This window comes from Gossypium hirsutum, chromosome D09, assembly GCF_007990345.1.
Source record: "Gossypium hirsutum isolate 1008001.06 chromosome D09, Gossypium_hirsutum_v2.1, whole genome shotgun sequence".
In the NCBI taxonomy this organism is placed as follows: domain Eukaryota; kingdom Viridiplantae; phylum Streptophyta; class Magnoliopsida; order Malvales; family Malvaceae; genus Gossypium; species Gossypium hirsutum.
Genome location: NC_053445.1, coordinates 50,343,229 through 50,365,399, shown reverse-complemented (window position 1 = coordinate 50,365,399; position 22,171 = coordinate 50,343,229). Strand labels below are relative to the sequence as shown.

At 31.4% G+C, this 22,171-nt stretch overlaps 2 protein-coding genes and 1 non-coding gene across 3 annotated transcripts; 2 read left to right on the top strand and 1 right to left on the bottom strand.

Moving 5' to 3' along the window:
* The first annotated feature begins 1,002 nt into the window (after positions 1 to 1,002).
* LOC107942322 (vesicle-associated membrane protein 721) lies at positions 1,003 to 4,017 on the top strand. Its single transcript, XM_041101255.1, has 5 exons — positions 1,003 to 1,391; positions 2,762 to 2,903; positions 2,986 to 3,106; positions 3,294 to 3,356; positions 3,557 to 4,017. Exons 1-5 carry the CDS (start codon positions 1,202 to 1,204, stop codon positions 3,698 to 3,700), a joined length of 660 nt encoding a protein of 219 aa, XP_040957189.1. The 5' UTR covers positions 1,003 to 1,201; the 3' UTR covers positions 3,701 to 4,017.
* Positions 4,018 to 9,774: 5,757 nt separating this feature from the next.
* Positions 9,775 to 16,444, top strand: LOC107892443 (uncharacterized protein sll0005). The gene is made up of 13 exons (XR_005918311.1): positions 9,775 to 10,117; positions 10,875 to 11,024; positions 11,316 to 11,486; positions 11,684 to 11,827; positions 12,404 to 12,509; positions 12,649 to 12,797; positions 12,926 to 13,051; positions 13,236 to 13,379; positions 14,110 to 14,197; positions 14,437 to 14,809; positions 15,210 to 15,532; positions 15,751 to 15,979; positions 16,101 to 16,444. It is a non-coding gene; the product is annotated as an uncharacterized protein sll0005 (transcript).
* Positions 16,445 to 17,321: 877 nt separating this feature from the next.
* Positions 17,322 to 18,112, bottom strand: LOC121220784 (ubiquinone biosynthesis monooxygenase COQ6, mitochondrial). Its single transcript, XM_041100253.1, has 2 exons — positions 17,500 to 18,112; positions 17,322 to 17,416 (listed from the first exon to the last, which is right to left on the bottom strand). The coding sequence occupies exons 1-2, from the start codon at positions 18,110 to 18,112 to the stop codon at positions 17,322 to 17,324; spliced, it is 708 nt and encodes a 235-aa protein (XP_040956187.1).
* Between the last annotated feature and the right edge of the window lie 4,059 nt (positions 18,113 to 22,171).

The window sequence follows — 22,171 nt, the reverse complement described above, 5'->3', positions numbered from 1 at the left end:
TTTATTTAGTGAATGGTGTAGAGATTTTCACTCCCTTTGTTTAAGCTTGGCCTTCTATTTTTTTATTTCTACTTAAATTCAAAATTATTCTTCATTTATTGACCACCAATTAAAAGACATTTAAAAAGAAAAAAATAATTTTGATGTTAAAATTTTATATTTTTTATAATATAAATTAGTATTTATTATTTTCATAATTATTTTCATAATTTCATATAATTTTAATATTTTTAATATATAGTAATTTTATAAAAAAATTAATTTTAATGATTTTTACTAATTTTTTTTCTAATTTTTTAAATATTTTTATGAGAAAATATTAGATTAAACCATAAGTTGTCACATGTCATCGTCTGATTGGTGTGTCAAATATTCCGTTAATAAACTAATTTAATTGATTATTTTAATCAACAAAGGGACTATAGAGACCTAATTGAATTTTTACATTTTTAAAGGCTTTTTTTTGACATATAAATCTTTTAATATCATATTTTGTATAAATTTATAAATATTTCTATTTATTTTATTTTATTCATAAAATGTAAATTATCATTATACAGCTGTTTGTTTGAACAAATAACGAAGAGAAAGAAATTTAAAAAGTCTAATAGATCATTTGGTACTTATATTTGGTTTTAATGTTTAATTTGGTATTTGAATTTTTTGTCCTAATTTAGTATCTAAGTTTGACTTCAATGTTCAATTTGACTAACACGTGTGCTCTAAACATAGGTACTTAATTAGGATAAAAAATAATTCAAGTATCAAATTGAACATTAAAGTCAAACTAAGTTGTTTGTATGGGACAAAGAATAACTCAACTCAAGTATCAATTAGAAAAAACTCAGGTACCAAATTGACCAATGAATCCAAACTCAGGTACCAAATTGAGACACAAAATTCAAGTACCAAATTGGACAATATAGCCAAATATAGGTACCAAAATAGTATATTAACCATTTTAAAATTAAAATAAAAAATAAAAACCGCGTGACAGTAATCAAATTCAAAATTCCTAGATTTAATACGTACAAACAAATTTTCCTACGTGTGTGTGTGTATATATATGTATGCATAAAATCCAGCATTTCTTCATTTTTCTATATCTTCTCGGATCCCATCGACCCTCCGAAGTCATCTCTCACTGATTTTTCAACCTTTGCGGATTTGAATCTTTGCTTGAGGGTTAGGGTTTTGAGAGATGGGGCAACAGTCTTTGATCTACAGCTTCGTGGCGCGTGGAACTGTGATACTCGCCGAGTACACCGAGTTCACCGGTAATTTCACCGGTATCGCCGCTCAATGTCTCCAGAAACTCCCTGCTTCTAACAACAAGTTCACCTATACCTGCGATGGCCATACCTTCAATTACCTCGTTGAAGATGGATTCAGTAAGAAACTTATTTTTTTTGTTTGGTTGCGATTTGCGATCTTGATCTTTTTTTTTTTGAAGTTAGTTGACTTTTTTTGTTCTTTAAAAATCGGATTGTTTGGTTAATGATTTCAAATATGATAATCAGCGTGCGATCTGTTTTGTTGTTTAGTTTTGATTTGGCTTTTCTCTATGTGTTGATTGGTATTGCCGTATGTTGGATCTAGGCTTTGTTTTGATTTGCAAGGTCTTTTTGCATGGATTTGCTTTCATTTCTTAGTTTTGTACTACGTTCTGTTTGGCTTTACCAAGGGGAAGAGAGGGGGGAAGGGACTTAATTTGAGCTGTTGATTGTATGGAAAAAGACGTATGGATTCATTTTTGCGACTTCTTTTTACGTTGATTTCCTTGATTTTATCTCATTTTGACATGTGCATATACTCGTGTAACTAGTGTGAATAAATAAAACGAAGCAAAGATAGATTACTTGAAGCCATTAAATGTATTCATTATTCACCCTTACAGAGAAGGTTTTCTTGGTGTGACTCGGGGATAATAATGTGTTCTTATATAAATGTTTAGGTACGCAATGATGTTTTGTTTGGATGTATGAAACATAATTAAGAATCTGAACTGTTATGTTAATGACGGATGTTGTAATATTCTTCTTTAGAGGGTGATGTCTTCCATTTTCCTTTTTTGGGATAGGCAAATTAATGTAATATGCGGTCTGGGTGCATTAATTAGATGAGTCTAAAACATCATCTGGTTATTGTAACCTCATTTATAGGTTCGCATAATTTGCAAATTGCAAGAAGCGTTCTGGTCTGACGTAGGTTTAATTTTATCTATATGAATGCGCATGTGCTCTGCATCTGGGTGCTAAGCTGGTAGTACGAAATGAATGCTTAATATATAGAAAGTAAAGAAAAATGCTGGGAAGCAAAGGGATCTTGCGAAGAGATAACCGGTAACAAACAAGGAAAAAAAATGGAACTCCTTTTAAGACATCTAAAATTAGTGTCCGCTGTCATGATCATCTTTTCAATCAAAGAATCATACCTGTCGATGGGGCATATCCATGTTGTGCTCATTTATACATTACAGCTGGCTGCTTTCTTTTAGCTGCTACTTGGGTGAATGTACTAACAAGAGTGTGTATATTAATTTTGAAGCCGTTGATTACATGCATAATCAATTTCCTTATTTCAGAGGAAGGGAGGGATTCTTTCCTTTCCTAAATGGTTTTAATTATAGTTCTACATGCCGACTTCTGGTATGATTTTGTTGAACTTGGCTTCAGTAGGAAAAGAATCATCGATGAATTTTTAATAACTTGTAATTTCATAATTCATATATTCAGTTTATGAAATGCTTTTGGTGCTGCAGCCTACTGTGTAGTTGCTGTTGAATCTGCTGGCAGGCAAGTTCCAATTGCATTTCTGGAAAGAGTTAAGGAAGACTTCAACAAGAGATATGGTGGAGGAAAGGCTGCAACTGCTACGGCCAAAAGTCTGAATAGAGAATTTGGGTATCTAGCTCTCTATGTATCTTCTCATAGATTTATTTATTTTTATTTTCTGGAAACATGCTTAGCACTTTATACATAATAGGTCCAAATTGAAGGAGCATATGCAGTACTGTGTGGACCATCCTGAAGAAATCAGCAAACTTGCTAAAGTGAAGGCTCAGGTTTCTGAAGTCAAGGGTGTTATGATGGAAAACATCGAGAAGGTAATAGGCTGCTGCTAACTCTATCACTGTTCACATGTAGTTTTGAGGGTTAATACATGGCAAGATGCGTAGCCAGCTTTTCGTACTTGCAACTTGCCTGGCATGGCATACAAAACAGAATGAAACTTTAGATATATTGCATGTGGTGTGTTGTTCTTTTTTGTTAGTAACGCTTTTCTTTGACCAGGTCCTTGACCGTGGTGAGAAGATTGAGTTGCTGGTGGATAAAACTGAGAACCTTCGCTCACAGGTTAGTCCTATTCAGTCTACATTTTTTGGGTAACTGAAACAACTGCTTTGTGCTTTGGTGAAGTTGTTTCCTCATCAAGTCTAGAAATTATTATAATTTTTCTCAATCTAAGTTTCTATTGTAAATATTTTGTATGGAATGGTTTCTTTATACCTCATATGCTGATGTATAGGTGCATTTAATTTAAAATTGAATTACAGGCCCAAGATTTTAGGCAGCAGGGAACAAAGATGAGAAGAAAGATGTGGCTTCAGAATATGAAGATAAAATTGATCGTTCTGGGTATCCTGATTGCCTTGATTCTTATCATTGTGCTGTCTGTCTGCCATGGCTTCAATTGTTAAAATCTGTCTTGGATTTCCCTTGTTCTGCTTTTTGCTGCCTTGCTGACTGGAGTCTCGATAGATTGGTTTGTTTTACTTTGTTGTTTTAGGTCGCATATTTCTCCCTTCGCTTGCCATATAGTAGGATAGAGGGAGACTTTGTATCTTGGTTGATTGTATAGGTTATAGTTCCATTGAAGGATTTCTTCTCTCATGTTGTAATGGAGAAATACTTGGATGCCTGCATATCCCTCCCCCCCCCCTTTCTTTTGAAATGTTATTGACTTGGTTGTTTTGACTTGCTATTTTTTTTCTTATGGATCTTACCATGTTCGACATTCATGTTCAATGCATACTCAGGATATGATCTTTCAAATATCTTCCAAATACATTATACCGGTTATTGATCTATCTTTCTTTAGTTCTTGTTATATTTGATCCATCATCTTGAAGGAGTTGAAGAAATATAGGTCACATATTTGAGGATAATTTATTAGGGAACAAGTAGGTCACTTAAATTGCTGATTATGATATGGAAAGGGTTTTAAGGCACTTTGAAACGATTGGTATGGTTTGGTGAGAAGCTTTTTCTTTTTTTTTTCTACTATAAAAATGAATCGAATTCTATTTGGTGGTTGGGTCGTTTAACCTAATGAGAAAGCATTTAGATGATTCTTAGTTTTTCAAATCAAACATTGTCAAATTCCGTGTTTTTCTGTCTAGACTAGGATTTGATGAGAAGCAAAGGAAAAATGTGGCACAAGCCCTCTTATGTATGTATTCCCATACTAATTAGTTTAATGCTATAAAATAACAAAGGAAATTCAACTTCCAGAAGAATCAACAGATTTGACTTGTTCATATGAACAATGAATGAACCTTCTCAACTATTTGGTGGTTTGATACATATAGTATTACACATATTCAATCACAAATACTTGGAAATTTCTAGAAGTGATCAACTAAAACTCTTGAATAATATGATTTAGTTTTGTGAAAAACAAGCGAGGGGTTTTATAATGTCTTAGTTTCTGTCCAAGATATGATTACTTCTTAAAAAAGAGGCATGGTCATATATAAAGAAAATTAAGCAGAAAATTTAATCATCCCAACTGGAGTGTTTTTGGTTAGCTCATTGCTTGACAGGACCACTTAGCTCATTTTATCAACAACTAAATTTAGCCAGGTTTGACTCTCTGTATTTGAAATTTGTTCATGTAATTAAAGATTTTATATGCCTTGTGTTCATATCTAAGTATGACTATGATGCAAATGTCAAATATAAATACTTGGAAAAAAAAAAGTAGAAGTAAGACCTAACGTACCAAATGAAATTTGGTTTATAAACGTGCTTGACATCTACTATACATTTTCTTTTCAATTAAATTCAAAGTAAAACTATACTATGTCTAATTTTAAGTTTAAAAAATATTTTCGGATAGAATAAGGATATAAAGGGATCATGAAAACAAGGGTGCATCATTATGGAAGGATGAACTCCCTTAATTGGTCTAGTGGCTAAAGATTTTTCACTTATAAAACTCACCTGAATCCAAACCTTCCAGGGAACTGTGATAGGCTTTTATTTGGGTGATTAGAACATTATTCTAAAGAAGCATTAGCACTATGAACCTTCAAGGGAGCTGTGATAGACCTTTATTTGGGTGGTAGAACATTATTCTAGGGAAGCATTAGCACTATGGAAGACGGATGATAAACTTAAATAAAACTTTAATTATATCTCTACTAACAACCAATATGGAAGCTTAAATATAATGATTAAATATCTTTTATCAGCTTCATAGACTAAAACATGTTACAAATTCTAATAATGTTGTTTTTTTTGTATAATGATTAATTTAGTTGAGGTAATTTGGATGATTAATATCTCAAAAAGAATCAAACCACTTTTCTTAATTAAAATAATAATTAAAACGCTAATTTTTTTAATAATGTTGGCGTGGTAGTCCAATAATTTATATTGATATATCACTATTTGTCTTATATGTTATGTAAACAAATATTTTACAATTTATAAAAATATTTTAAAAATTAAAATAAAAATTAAAAAAATTAAAAAGTTCACAAAAATTCAAAAACATAGCATAAAGTGCATATGATTACCATGCGAACTACTTGTTTAAATTTAATTTGACGTTTTAGTTAGTATTTATATTAAAAAATGACAATTCAACCTTTTTAAAAAATTAATGATTAAATTTCACTTTTTTTAAAAAATCAATAATTAAATTTAATTAAAAATAATAATAAAAGCGAAGTTCACAAATAATATAAATGTCTATAATTATCTACGAAGTGTTGTTGTTTTTTTTTTTTATTCGATTGTGAATTTAAAGTTTTTAAACAGACTTAAAAAACTTTTACCTTCTTTTATGTACTCGAAAAACAAAAACATCAATTTACATGCAAATGTATTATTATATTTTTTTGAAAAGATACTAATACTAAGTTATAAGTCTTATAAAATTGATGCACAACTTTTACAAGTATTATGTACTGTTAGTGAATAATAACATGATATATCATTATTAATTAAACAATAAATAGTGGAGGGCTTATAAATAAATACTAATAACTTTATTTAAACATGGTTAAACATTAATAGTGACTATTATAAATCACTGCTAAAACTCTAAGCTTTAAACCCTAAATCTTAGACCCAAATCCTTAAACCTTAAGATATTAAAACCGAAAGTTATTAACGTTTATTTATAATAGTCACTATTTATGTTTTAAAAAATTAAATATATTACAGGTAAATGCTAAAACTTTGAAATCAAAATCCGAAACTTTAGACCCTAAATCTTTAAACTTAAGATTTTAAACCCTAAAAGTTATTAATATTTATTTGTAATAGTCACTATTAATATTTAATTGTTTAAATAAATTATTAATATTTATTTACAAATCCTCCGATTTTTTTTTGTTTAATTTGACAATGATATATTATTGTTTATTAATGATGTATGAGATTTTTACACAATAATACATCAAATATTATTCATTTTGAAACCATTCAATTAATAGATGAAGTTATTGACATTGTTAAATTCCAAAACAGTGGGAGGACAAAGACAAAAATCTCTTCTTTATATGTGGTCGAGATAAAAACTAAGCAAATTTCCTTTCAGCCAATAATAATACCAAACGTAGCACTTTCATTGCTTAAAGGGAAATTAAAAAAAGAAAAAAGAAAAAGTAGAGAATAATATTTGGTGCACTATCAATAGATTGACGAGTGTTGTACTATTTTATACGGGTAAAATAAAATATTAAAAAAATAAATATTTTAAAAAATAAACATGATAATTTTCTAAAATTACCTGTAAAATTAAAAATAACATATTATTAGTATATCAAATATTAACTCAAAATGTACATACATCAATTTCAAAAGTGTTTATAAAAAACAAGTTAAATAATATTTTGAAAAAGAAAATGTGATTAATAATTAAAAAATAAATAAATTTAAAAATACATATAAAACGTATGATTTTTATTTTAAATTTTTTTATTAATTCCCATGGACGGGGATGATGTAAACTCTTCTTTACGAGATTAGTTATTTCTTTTATTAAAGTAAGATGTAAAGAAATTGAGTTTATAAATATTAAATTTTGTAGTTTTTGGGTTTACTAAAATAACACGTGTTTAATTTTTGGGTTTGTAATTTTTCATAATTGAGTTGGTGATCGAGTGAAGGGTGACACTAAATTAATGAAGTGTTTAAATATTAGTAAAAATCTTATCATACTCGTATGAGTGTGGAAATCAAGTACTTATAACACAAGTGTGTATTTAAAAGTAACATACGATAATAATGAAATGTAATGTTTGAAATTAATAATATAACAATACATATACAATAGGTATGAAATTAAAATAAAAATTAGTTAAAATTACAAATAAAAATAAATTTAAATAGATAAATGCATCAGTTTAATTTTTTTTTGAATTCAAGTTGATTAATCTTGGCTTTTTTATAAGAAATTGAAAATTTTTAAAATTTTAAATAATTAAATATAACGATTAAAAGTTTTATTCATTAAGTAAATAATTAAACATTTTTAAATATTTCCAACATTTAACATGTAAAAAGTAAATAAAGTATGAATGATGAATGAATTTTTTTAAAAATAATCATATAAAAATTAAAGAAATACGTAAAACTAATTTAAATTTACCGGTTTTACCTCATTGCTAATTCACAATTTTTTTAAGAGTTATTAATCTATTGTCCTAATTTTTTTTATAGTAGACTAGTGTTCACGAACTTAGAGTTTTCTCACGCAATCCGTGCAGCCTTAGGCAATTTCTTTCTTTAAAAACGCTTAAGTCAGCCTAACTCGCAACGATAAAGGATTCAACAGAATTTCCTCAAGGCACCCACGAAGAACAGCAGAAGAACAAAGTAAGAACGAACTTTGAAAGATGAACAAAAGCCACAGAAAAGTAAGAACACTTAGAGAAAAGCTTGAGTGAATACTCTCAAAATTCTTATTGATAACTGAATGAATTACAATGAGTAAAGAGGTCTCTATTTATAGTTGAGCTTCCCTAAAATCAACGGTGTAAATTAAAGTACATCAATGGCTATAATTAAAAGTTGTATACAATCAAAACTCTAAGACTACATAATCTTATATTCTCGAATCATATATCTTTGAAGATTATCTTCCATATTTATCAGGCTCTGGAGATGGGCTTTTAATTTCTCAAAGCAACGGACCAGTTTGATTGGGCCAAATGACCTCCCTCAAATACAATGGATCGCACAAGTTTGTCATGGTTGCGTGCTCCAATGCGCAACCCATGACACTAGGACACGCTTACGATGTCGAGTGACAATTTTTTTTAAAATTAAGATAAAAATTAATTACAGTTTTGATTAAAATGACAACAGTTAGATAATAGAGATCAATATTTTCTAAATTTTTAGATTTCAATATTCTTATCGTGTGAATATATTTTTCTAGATTTATTAAAATATAAAAAAAATTCTCAAAATAATTTTTATTAATTACGGATACCGCTTAATTAAATGATTTTTAGTTAAAAATATTAATAAATTTCCTTTAAAAAATTTAATCCAAAATAATTAATTAAATTATAACATATCCTCAAAAAATATTTATATTTATATAAATTGTTGTAAAAAAATAAAAATTCTTCCATTTCTATTGTATTGTCCTAAAATTTATTTATTTTAAAATTCGTATTTACCCCTTCCAATTATATTATCTCCAAAAATTAAACTCAAATTCTCTTATTATTAATAGTACAACGTGCGTACCATTACTCTCTATTAATATATCAATTAACCTTTTTAGTAATAGTACAAATATTTAAGTGCATATAAATGTTGCTAATTAAGACATAATAACTTTCTTCGCTTCTACCTTTAAAAATAGTTATTTTAATTTTCTATTTAATTTTTTATTTTTTATAATTTTTAAACTTATATTTTTTTTATTAAATTACATAAAATGGATGAAAAAGTTATCATTTTTTACTTTCTTGATGTGGCGTACACGTGCATTGCCATGTGGATAATAAGTCAGTATTTAATTAAATTTTTAAAACTTAATTTTTTTAAAAAATTATAAAAATTATTTTTAAATTATTAACAATATATATTTTTAATATTTTAAATTTTAAAAAATAATTAAATGCTGACATTTCATCCATGCAATAATTTACATGTATGCCACATTAGCAAAGCTAACAAATATTAACTTTTCCATCCATTTTGGGTAAATTTGATAAAAATGCAAATTCAAATGTTAAAAGAGGCAAAAAAATTAATTAGAGGGTTAAAATGACTTTTTTATAAAGTTGGAGGGCCAAAAAAATTATTATGGCATTAAATAATAATAAAAAGAGAAAACGATTTACACATTCCACCACTAGACACTCGCCCGCGGGAAACCAACGGTTAATATTTTAGAGATAATAATATTTTAAAAAATATTAAATAATGGTCTTTCCTTGCTCCAGCTTTTGCCACGTGTTCCTCCGACGGCCAGGCCCTCATTCGTTCCACCTAAACACCAAAAACAAAAAAAAAAAGAAAAGCGTTAAAATGCACTCCTTTTTCTTGTTGCCACTCGAAATTCCTCAGATTCAGAAATCAGAACTATCTTCCTCTCTCTCTAGTAACAAGTTTCCATCGTCGATTCCGCCATGGACGCAGCAGCGCCGCCGCGGCTCGTCTACTGCGGTATCGATCCCGTCCGTTTCTCTTCCCCGCGCTCTAACAGAGTGTCTATTCGTACTCGAACCAGACCGGTTCTCGCTGTAGCAACCGACCCTAAACCCACTCGTAAGACTCCGTCTCAGTCCTCTCCTTCAAACAACAACGTCAACGGCTCCTCCAAGTCCTCCTCATCTAAAAAGTCCGTGAATGGAGTTTCTACGGTAAAAAATAAAAAATCAATTCTTATTTTTGTTGGAAATAGTTTTTTTTTGGTGAGATTTGATTTGACGTGGTCAACTTTAGTCTGGTTGCTGAGACAGTCAATGAAAAATGAAAAGAAAAATTAAGTATTATTTATTTATCGTGAATACCATTGTGTAACTATTGGTCGGTCGGTTCAGTGGAAAACATAGTTAATCGAATTAATTGAATTGTTACTTTCTATTACGAATAATTCCGCCCGAATTATAAAAAGTTTAGCGGTAGTCAACCACAATTATTTTGATAATTAATCCAACTCTACCATCAATGAATTAAATTACATTTTAATTCTTTTTAGTAAGTATAATAATCTAATACATATTTATCAGTTAAACATGTATCCCTACAAAAGCACATTCATAATAAGTTAAAAACTTCTACATATAAAACTTAATAAATCTAATAAAGATTATAAATATAACGTTTTATATATTTTTTGGACAATTTTGTTATTTTCTTAAATTTCTATTCAAATTAAGTGATAACCAAATTTTTAAAAAGTTTATACCATAATCCATATTAATTAATTTAGCTCAAATTAATTTGGTCGGTCGGTTCGTTTGGTTTTTTACTGAATTATGCACACGGAAGAGTTTATGTTATATATTAGTTACTAATGAGTATAAAAATTTTAATTTCTTGAATTGCTGATTTTGCTTTTGGTCAATGTTTTGGTGTTCTTTTACTTATTTGCTTTGGTGATAATTGAGCTACCAGAGGATGGGAGACGTTTCACAGGAAATAAAAAGAGTGAGAGCACAAATGGAAGAAAATGAAGATTTGGCTATACTAATGAGAGGACTTCGTGGCCAAAATTTACGGGATTCACAGTTTGCTGATGACAATATTCAGCTTCGGTTGGTTGAGGTAAAAATGCAGTTATTGTAGCATATATCTGTCATGTTTGAATTCTAGACTGCTAATCTACTTTTATTCTCTCAGCTTGATGTTTTAGTACAGGGGACAACTCATTTCATTTTCGGAAAGTGAAATGTTTTGAAAGCTTTTGAAAAGTTTAATGCCATTAGGGCTGGTGTACTGATGCTATAGCTGACACCATTTACTGGGTTTGCAATTTCTAGCTAGTCTGCCATTTCTTTATTTTGCTATGCCTAAATTTTTGGCTGGTCAAGCATAAATCATTTTCTCGTTACATAGGTTGATGAAAGCAGTGAGTTCTTACCTTTGGCATATGATCCGGCCAGCATCTCTGCATACTGGGGGAAACGACCTCGTGCTGTTGCAACTCGTATTATACAGTTACTATCTGTTGCTGGGGGTTTCCTCTCACGCTTGGCTATGGATGTGGTAAACAAGAAGGTCAAAGAGGTGAACACACAATTCTCTATCACCTTCTTTTCCTGTTAGCTTCTAATTTCTAAATATCCTACTAAGTGACATTATTTTTATAAATGATTCTACCTTTTGTTAAAGTTTTTGAGCCTCCCTTGCTGTTTGTGTCTTTGTTAGCGTCTAAATGCACGCATAAATTTTCATGTTCAAATTTGTTTCTGTTTTATTAACAGAATGAAGTGGCTAGAGCTATTGAATTAAGGGAAATTGTTACCTCTTTGGGCCCTGCATATATAAAGCTTGGGCAAGCATTGAGCATTCGACCAGATATACTTTCTCCTGTTGCAATGATGGAGCTGCAAAAGCTTTGTGATAAGGTAGAATTATCACTTTGGCATTTCTTCATATTGAATCAGTTCTTATCTTCTTCTTCTTCTATGGCTCAAACGTTTTCCAAAAAATAAATTATTAGGAGTAGAGAGTTTTAGTTCTTACATTTAGAACCATTATAGGTGAGATGGATAATGTGATACAAGTCCACCACTTAGTTTTGATGACTGTTTTTAGATATTGTTGTTTGGGATGAACTCCTCTCTAGTCTTCAATCTCAGAAATACCTCTATTAGATGGCAGACTTGTTGTTCCATATTGTCTACCCTTTTTGATAGAATTCAAATGTGAGATGCAATTTATTTATTTATTTGTTTGTTTGTTTGTTTGTTTTTGGTTCCAATACCATATCAGTTTGCAGACCAATTGATTTTAGGAAATTGAAATGTCTCTCAATTATCACATGATACGGGATTTTAATTTGAAAGGTTATTTTTTCCTCCAAAAATGCTGACAACCTTCCGTAACTTGGATATTGCTAGTTAGCATTAGTATATTACTTCTTTAAGGGGGGTATGGTAAGTATATTATTATAACCGACTTTTCTTTGCTCATATGCAAAGGTTCCTTCATTTCCAGATGACATAGCAATGGCTCTTATTGAAGAGGAACTTGGTCAGCCATGGCAAGAAATCTACTCTGAACTTTCCTCTTCGCCAATAGCTGCTGGTAATCTCAGCTTGAATATATGTTGCATGTGTACATATATACGTACTTCTTTATTTATTTTATAGAGATAATTTTACTAGTTTTTACGTGCTATTCCAACTATAAATACTTCAAACAATGTGTGGATACCTATGGACAGCATCTCTTGGACAAGTGTATAAAGGACGCTTGAAAGAGAATGGAGATCTGGTTGCTGTCAAAGTGCAGAGGCCTTTTGTTCTTGAGACAGTGACTGTTGATTTGTTCATCATAAGAAACTTGGGTTTGGCGCTCCGAAAGTTTCCTCAGGTATATAATGTATCTGTTTACGTTTAGCTTTTACTAAACTTTTTCCTTCTTATAAAGAGGCCTCTATATTCTGTAGCTGTAATATTGATACTTTTCCATGCATTGCTTGCTTTCCCTTACCATTCCAGATCTCCATAGATGTGGTTGGATTGGTTGATGAATGGGCTGCACGATTCTTTGAGGAGCTAGATTATGTTAATGAGGGTGAAAATGGACAACGCTTTTCTGAAATGATGCGTAAGGACCTTCCACAGGTTAGTATGGTTTTTTTTTGAACACATTACTTTCTAATGTCTGCTGAAGTGGCTCCTGATTTTGGAGATACTAGTCTGATTATGTAATTCTGACTAAAAGAAGTTATTTCTTCAAGTTGTTCTTTTTAGTTAGTTTCTTAAGAATATTTAGTGAAATCAATAGACTGACTATTTTTGTTTTCAGGTTGTTATACCAAGGACTTATCAGAAATACACATCAAGGAAGGTTCTTACTACAGAGTGGATCGAAGGAGAGAAGCTATCACAAAGTACAGAAAGTGATGTTGGTGAATTGGTCAATGTTGGAGTGATATGCTACCTAAAGCAGGTAATATACTACGTTATTCTTGTCATCCTAGTTTATGTCTAGGGGACACATGGGTCAAGTAAGAAACTTGGTTTTCTTGTCAGTCTTTCCTGGGTGCATCTATGTTACTTATTTGTCAGTTTTCTTGGTTAATTAGCTTTAAAATTGTATTTGTTGCCTTAGCCAGTCAAACATTGATGCTTCAACTTATTGATGATAAGGAGGATAAATGTGAGAGATGATGGCAACAGTTTCATTTTCTCAGAGTGGTAGTATTGTTGTTTATTCCTGCTTTAATTTCAAAAACACTAGCCAATTCCTTAGACGTTTAATCCTATCCTGTGCATTTAGGAACTTGTTGCACTCTAATTGTAGTTCTAATATTCACTTTCGTTTAGCAAGTTATATTGAGATAAGAGAAGGAACCTCTCGTGTGTGTGTGTGTGTGTGTATATATATATATGAAAAAGAAGGCTGGTTTTAACTTTCCTTTTCTGTTTGAATGTCCTGAAGCTGAATATCAAATGGCAAGGGTAGTTGTCTGTGTTTCATAAATGTTAATATTGGCAATGTTTCTGCATTAGCATCAATAACCATTACTCAAATATGTCTTCATCTTCCTTTCTGCACTTATCAGTTTTTTGTGTACTTATAGTTGCTACTAAACAGTGGTATAAATTTCAGTGTTCTACATCAGACAAACTCCTAAGTTTATTATCTAATCTGTGTGGCTTACCCATTTTGATTTCAGTTGCTTGATACCGGGTTTTTCCATGCTGACCCACATCCTGGGAATTTGATCCGTACTCCTGATGGAAAGCTAGCCATACTCGACTTTGGTAAGAATTTATGCTTAAAGATTTTTTGTCAACATGTTTAATGGCATCACATAGATTGAGTTACTTCTTTGTTGAGAGATTGATATGTGGTTGTCCTCCAATAATCATCTAGTATTTCTCTTTGCAAACTATTGATATCATGTTGATTTTGGTTACAAATGCTAAATTTTACTATGATAATACCTTGTTGATCTAGGCTTTATTTTTATAGAGTTTAAAGTTTACTTATGTTGTAACAGGTTTAGTGACAAAATTAACTGATGACCAGAAGTATGGAATGATTGAAGCAATTGCTCATCTTATACACCGGGACTATCCAGAAATAGTTAAGGATTTTGTTAAACTTGATTTCATTCCTGAGGGGGTTAATTTAGAGCCAATCTTGCCCGTTCTGGCAAAGGTTTTTGATCAAGCACTTGAGGGTGGGGGTGCAAAAACATCAACTTTCAGGACCTGGCATCAGATTTGGCGCAGATAACATTTGATTATCCATTTAGGATACCTCCTTATTTTGCTCTTATAATTAGGGCAATTGGGGTGTTGGAAGGAATAGCTTTAGTGGGGAATCCTGATTTTGCTATCGTGGATGAGGCCTATCCTTATATTGCACAGGTATGAATATTCTGTTTTGCTAATTCTCTTTTGAAAATAAATTGATTTATAAGTGTAAGGATGATGTGAAATATGCACTGACTATTGTTATTTTGAATTTCTGATGACTAAATAGTCAACTGCTTGATTCATTAGTTTTATTTTATTAAATTATGATAGCCGAAGAGTGCTTCTAGGATACCATGTTTCTTTTGATGTAACAAATCAATGTTATTGTCTTAAGTACAATTCTTAAGGTTGTCTAAGGATCCATGTGGCCAACCAATCACCAAAGTATAGGATCAAGATGAAAGAGTGCACAAACATTTGTATCATTGCTGTTGTGCTTTGTCTTCCTAAGTGGTCAATGTTTTTCTGACCATAACGTTTACCATTTCCTTGTATTATTTTCTATTGTCAGAGACTGCTCACTGATGAATCCCGCGGCTAAGGAATGCTTTGCGTTATACAATATACGGGAAATCAGGTGTTTTTGATGCTGAAAGATTCATTGATGTGATGCAAGCCTTTGAGAATTTCATAACTGCAGCAAAAAGTGGAGGTGGGGAGAATTTGAATGGGGATATGGCTGAACTAGGTCTTCTACAAAGGCAAGCAGATATTTCCTTCCCTAGATTTCTACCAAGTGAATCTCAATCAAAGCAACCTGTTCAAACAAGAGCAGCCTTAGGATTTCTACTGTCTGAGAAGGGAAGTTTTTTCCGAGAATTTCTTCTTGATGAGGTAATTTCTGATCTTATATTCAGAAGGGAAAAAAAATGTTTGGTTATAATCATTTTCTTTGAGAAAGTTGCACGCTTGTGTTACTTTACCTAGTTCCTTCTTGTTTCTCTTTTGGTCTGTGGATATGTAATTGCTTTACCTTTTGAGCATCGATTCTTCATGACATTTTGGTGTGAGTGGCTTAAATATTGAACTAATGTTTCTGGTTTACTAAGCAGATTGTGAAGGGCATTGATGCACTAGCAGGAACAGTTGGTTCAAATAATGTCAGTGTTGGGAGTAAGAAATGCTGCCCCAGTGTTTAGCTTGGTTCCAACAGTTGGACCCTTCAAACCAGCAGGACTTTTGCCTTCAATAACCGAGGAAGACAGAGTTATACTGAATAATGTCCAAAAAATTCTCGAATTCTTAACAGCGGGAAGTTCAATATCAACGACGTCAAGTCAGGTACTCAAAGTTTGCAGTTTTAACAAATCGAAACCATTTACGAAACTTATCTCTCTTTTAGCGATTATTATACATTCTTCATGTCACATTAATTGCGTGTCATTTTGTTAAACATCGACAGGGTGTAAATGTTGCTCAGGTTATCCAGGAGTTGCTTCCAGTGTTGCCAGGCATATCTGCCAGGGTTCTTCCCGAGTTGATTAGCCGGTTATCGTCTCGTGTGTTAGCACGTTTAATCCGGGATACATTTTTGTAAGCATTTTTAACGTAACTAGTCTCTTCAATTGTGTATATGCTTGTATAGCAGATCTTGATATTATATAAAATGGAATATAATAATTATATGTCTTTGAGATTTAGATATGGAATACAGCAACATAAATACCCAAAATTTTGGTTTATGGATATTTGTATGAGACCCTGGTTCACCTTAAATGTCAAATACGAATCCTATTTCAAGTTTCATGTTTTAGGGTTTTTGGTTTCATCCAAATCAATAGACTGCTAATGAGACATGGTTCATGAACAGTATAATTTCTGTTTGTCAAAAGATTTTTATTTCATATTTTAAATGTCCAGCAAGCTATAATACAATGTTTAAAATGCGGTTTGACTATTCTTTATCCCATTTATTTATGCTATAATTATTCATCTTTCTTTGTTTCAAGTTATTGTTAATCGATAACATGTTTATTTATTTAAACCAAGGAATACGAATACACATGGTTTTTAAAATTTTCAAGGATTCTATATAATTTTATTCATTTACGGGAGGTAAATTATAGATTTACCATTAATTTTTAGGGAAGATCAAAATGTTTAAAGATAAACAAAGAATTTACCTCGACCAAATCAAATAATAATTGATTTTCCGGTAAATAGCTAGTCATAAAATTTTGTTCAAATGTGTGAACAAGGAGGGATAGATGATAGATCGAATCACCACCAACATAATCTCTTTTTTATCTAACAAACAAAATCAAGTTCATCTTATAATTCTTTAATACAAATGAAATTTTATATTTTTGCAAAAACTACTTAAATCAAAATATATTTGAATTCTACTTGTTCAATAACCGAGCTGTTTAATGCAATTCGTCTCATATCAAAGTTAAAATTTTACAATTATTCGTAAAAGCTTTGCTGAAAACAATTTACTCCTGTACAAGGAAAAAAACACTCTTAACCTAATTTATCAGTGATTATTTTGATGACGGTCTTCTTTAGGCAAATAGTGGCAATCTCATCTCCCCGACGCATACGAGATGATGCTCTTTTAAGTGGTGAAATATGGTGAGCCCCATGAAATGCAGCAGCTCTTAAAATGTTTAGTGGACCAAAATCAACTGAGTATGCCTTTTGAAAACCATCCAGTACTGCCATCATCATCACATTCGCTGGTTTTCGATCTGCTTCGTATTTCTTCAGTAGTGATACCTGAAACAGTTTAAAACACCGCAATTTAAGGATCCACGATTCTTTCTTGAAAGAAAGAGGGCAATGGTTTGTTTTATACGTACCTCCCGATGTCCGCTCTACTGCAATGCCCTCAGAAATGACACTGGAAAGAGTAGATGCATCTCCAAAACCCAAATTAACTCCTTGGCCTGCCAAAGGATGTACAGTGTGAGCTGCATCGCCAATTAGAGCAACGCGCTTTGACGCATAGTCGTTGGCATGCCTCAAGGATAATGGGAAAGCCATTCTTTCAGAGGCCAATTTGATTACTTTTGGTGGGATTTCAAAGCAATCATTAGCAGACTTGGAGATACCTCCTTTGAGCCAAGAAAATAAGTCTGAACTACCCAATATGCTTGGTGTAGGATGAGGACCATAACCATAATCCAGAGCACGATTTACAGCTTCCAGAAAGTTATCTTCGGTTATTGATTTAAACTCTGATGACTCTTTCGGGCTCATAGTCCAAACGATATTGCTAAACTTATCACCTATTGGCAGAAGAGCAAGCGGACCAGAAGGTAGAAACCTCTGCCATGCACAATGGTTTTCTACATCATGTTCAACTGTACATATGATGGCATTCTGTGAGTAGTTCCATCCCGTTGTTCTGAATCCTGCTAACTCTCTAACTCGTGATTTGCCCCATCTGCTCCTACCTGAGATAAATCTCATGTAACTTGCACCAATAAAAAATTTATGAATGAAAAATGCCATCTGAAATATTTCAAACATCTATTATATTCAAACGCAAATAATATCAGGTGCAAATTCAATACCACAATTCACGATAGGCTATTGCATCCTCAGTTCTAATTTGCTAAAGCCCATGAGTAAACAATGCTGTCATCGATATGTCTGTCAATTCCGAGGATGAGAATTTGTAGTATAGCATTGAATTCAATCTGATGGGATATTTCTTCGCAAATCTGTTTCCTGAAAATATTTAATTTACTAGGTTCAATTGTGAACGTAAAACATGACTTTTTTACAATATTACTAGTGGAATGTCCTACAAAAAATTCAATATAAAGTGGACAATTTTTGTCTTTGAAGCAGAATATGAGGACCAAATAACTGTCAAAGGATAAATGATAAGAAAAAGACTTCAAGTGAGAAAATTAAGCTAAGGTTTTATGACAATCAATACCTGCACACGTGACAGCAGAGAACTAAGTAGCACTATTTCCAAGCCTATTTGTATCAAAACCAATAGAGGAAATAAAATACCTATAGGCATTAGAGTATTTTGCATACATTGTATGCATTAAAGTATATAATATTAGTATAACTGTTACATTTTTTTTAATGAACTGCTGTCCAAGGAACTAGGACACAGTTCTTATTTCAACAAAGACAATGAATAAGATGGCATAAAAAAAAGACATATTGCAAAAGATAAATATAAAGCAGCACCTGCATTTATCAAAGTAGGCATGTGATGCTGCTCACAAATTGCCAAGCACAATATCTGAATATATGCTACTTTACTGAGGCAAATAAAATGAAAACAACATGGGAAATCAAGGAAATCAACTAGTCAAACAATGCTATAATCAATTAGCAAACATTTTCCCTTTCTAGCTGCTTACCTTACAATGAGGTCTAAAGATATATGATAGTCTAAAACAATCAGTTTCTTGAAAACATGGCTAACATATAATCTTATAGTTTTTTATAAACAAACAATATTAATTCACTTTAAATTACATTTTCAATATTTTGAAGATCTAGCATACAACATTTTGATTTCCCAAAATGGTCACAACAACATAAGGATTAAAGTTGTCTAATACAGTCTGTTAGTTACCTTTAAGAAAGATATAGTCGCAGGGTAATTGTACTGACCCTTGGGTCAGGGAGGTCTTCTTTCTTAATGAAGTTGTTTTCCCCCAAAGCTGGATTGCTATCCGATGATGCAACATTCAAGTGTCTTGTTAACGGTCTACTAGCTGCAAATTAACATGATAGTACAAAAACTAAAACATTTCATCATTCAATAAATGCTCGTAAGATTACAAGTTGTAATTATACATGTTTATAAGTGTCACTAGCATCTATGTGTTATCACAATCGTGATGCCTATGGATGAATGCTACACATTTGCAAAATTGATGAACCATATCTATAGACAATATAAATTGCATAAATAAGAAGACGGGCGAAATTACAAAATAATTTAGCTACCTAAGGAACAAGGCGAGGGCCAGGCCAACCATGCCACCTCAACAATTGCAATGTCATATTGTTCTAGCTTCATTCTCCTAACATGTTAAAAAAAAAAAACTTATCCAATATTTTACACCAATTATATAACTAATTATAAAACAAATTAAAAGGAGGAAAAAACCTAAAAGAACCATAAAAGAACAATTAGCTATATTTAAATCAAAAAAACAGTAAAACATAATTAAAAACCAGAAACACAGGAAGCAAAATAATTAAACATAAAAAAAATATTTTTCAGGCTTTCCGCATTTTGGCCTAGATATAGTGGGCAGATCATTAAAAGTGCCTCCAAGATTCTCAATCTATAAACATTTGACCAGCTTTTGTTGCAAAAATCCTATTGATTACAGCAGATAATCCTTCATAAAGCTAAATAAGCACCGAAAAATATCTAATTTACAAAAGAAAGTCCAGAAAGGATTCGCACCTTATCATTGTTGAAATGCTGCTTGAACTTGTAGATCTTTTTCTTTTTTAAATGATACAAAAATCTATCTCCTTTAGGACATGCAAGAAAAAGAAAGTCTTTATACTGAATTAAATTGCAGATTTTGTATTTTTTTTCAAAGTCAGACCAAAATTAGTCATTCATTTATCCTTTCTCTTCCATTTATTTTCCTTACTTTTCTAAGCAATCAACAAAAAGTAAACACAATCATTAACACGGATTTGAAAATGATGATTCAAGAACCGACCTGATGGATTAGTTTGGCTTCAAAAGATTTGAAAGTTGATTGAAACAGCGAGTAGCTTCACTCGAGTCGACTCGACTCTGTCTCCCTCCCGACTCGCTGCTTAGCTCAAATCTCCCTCTCCAAGTACGATGTGGAAAGTGTTAAAAAGCCAGCTCTAGACCCAACAATTCGTTACTGTCTAACGGGCCGACCGTTCCGATTTTCCTGGGCCGGTCTAGGAGCTTTAGTTGTGATCTTTTTACCTTATTAAGAACTTGAGTTGTCTGTGAAATGTTTTATTATTTATTTATTTAACTTTTATGTTGTAAAAGATGTTCGGAGTTTTTGACTACCAAAAAAGATATGTTTTAAGATGATTCACTCGATTGGATTGAGAGTTGTACGGTGGCTAGGAGTTTCACTTAACATTACATTTCGATGTTTTAACTTCATAAAAGTGGCTAAATAGATAAGAATGTGATATGTGTCTAAAAATGTTTGTTGCTTAAAAGCTAAAAAGTTTTTATATGAAAATTTGATGTAGAGAGGTTTTATGTTCTGAAGGTTCAATGTTCCTGGCAATGCATGATTGAGGAGTTTGCGCTAAGTGTTTGATAGGAAGTTGTACTTGAAGAAATGCGAGCTCAAAACATCAAGTGTCTGGAAGGTAGTTGTACTAATATAGTGAAAGTTTATAATTTAGTGAGTTGTACTTGAGAAGGTATAAGTTTGAAACGTAAAAGTTATATATAAGATGTAAACTAAATTTTTATACTTGAGAATGTGTAAACTCAAAATTTAGAAAGTTATACTTAAGAAGGTGTAAGCTCAATATTTAGCTACACTTGAGAAGGTGTATGCTCAATACTTAGAGAGCTATTAATTTGTGTAATATTTATCCTTATGAAACTTGATAAAATGTTGATAAATTTTTAATATATTGATTGCATTTTGCTAGAGTGTGCTTAAAAAGACCAAGTTCGACCGTAAACTGCTACTACTAGTAAGACTAATTGTGAGTTGTTCCCAACAAAGTATGCTAAGCAATGTTTATCCCTACAGGGGGAAACATCAATTTTTTTAATAATAATCATACCTTTTGTCAAGGTATGTTTGAAAAAGTTTGTGGTTACCATGAGCACTTGTTGGCAAAGTTTATTATACAATACTTTTAGTCGTGCGAAACTTATCATGAGAACTTGAGAAAACGTTAATAATTGTTTATAATATAATCATACCTTTTGTCAGTATGCTTAAAAAAGTTAATTATTATTACGTTTATCAACAAAGTTCATCACATGATGCTTTAATTATGTGAAATTTATCCTTCTAATTTAAAAATTTTAAAACTTCATTTGTTTGATTACATCACCCAATCAATTATTATACCAAAATGAAAATGTGTAAGTGATTATTGGTGAATGGAGGAATTCGGACGTTAATACGATAGAAAGGGGTAGATTTCTATTCTATCTTTAGCCAAAATCCTTTTGTGAGGGGTGTTTACTTGCCCCTCTAAAAATTGATAGGAGATAATTTAGTATAATAAATAATTAAGAAAAATATAAAAAAAATTAATAACTTATTTTAATAAAAAAACTCTAATTACCTAATCAATTCACCTTACTATTATTATTAATATATATATAAAAATGCAAAATTTACATCGTGGATGTATTCAAACAACCTTTTATAACAAATAAATAATTAAAAATAAAAGAGTTATAAACACATCAATCAAACCTCCTAATCCTACCATCTCTCACTAAACTATTGCTTCGTGGGCGATGCTTTGGTGTTGCAATTTCCTAAGCCTAAACTCTATAGAAGA

Bases quoted from the DNA above. Each gene is read 5' to 3' on its own strand.
- LOC107942322 (XM_041101255.1), top strand. From the start codon at position 1,202: ATGGGGCAACAGTCTTTGATCTACAGCTTCGTGGCGCGTGGAACTGTG. The intron at 3,107-3,293 runs GTAATAGGCTGC...TTCTTTGACCAG, and splicing joins TGATGGAAAACATCGAGAAG to GTCCTTGACCGTGGTGAGAA. The intron at 3,357-3,556 runs GTTAGTCCTATT...ATTGAATTACAG, and splicing joins CTGAGAACCTTCGCTCACAG to GCCCAAGATTTTAGGCAGCA.
- LOC121220784 (XM_041100253.1), bottom strand. From the start codon at position 18,112: ATGAGATTTATCTCAGGTAGGAGCAGATGGGGCAAATCACGAGTTAGA. The intron at 17,417-17,499 runs GTACGTATAAAA...AAACTGTTTCAG, and splicing joins AGTAGAGCGGACATCGGGAG to GTATCACTACTGAAGAAATA.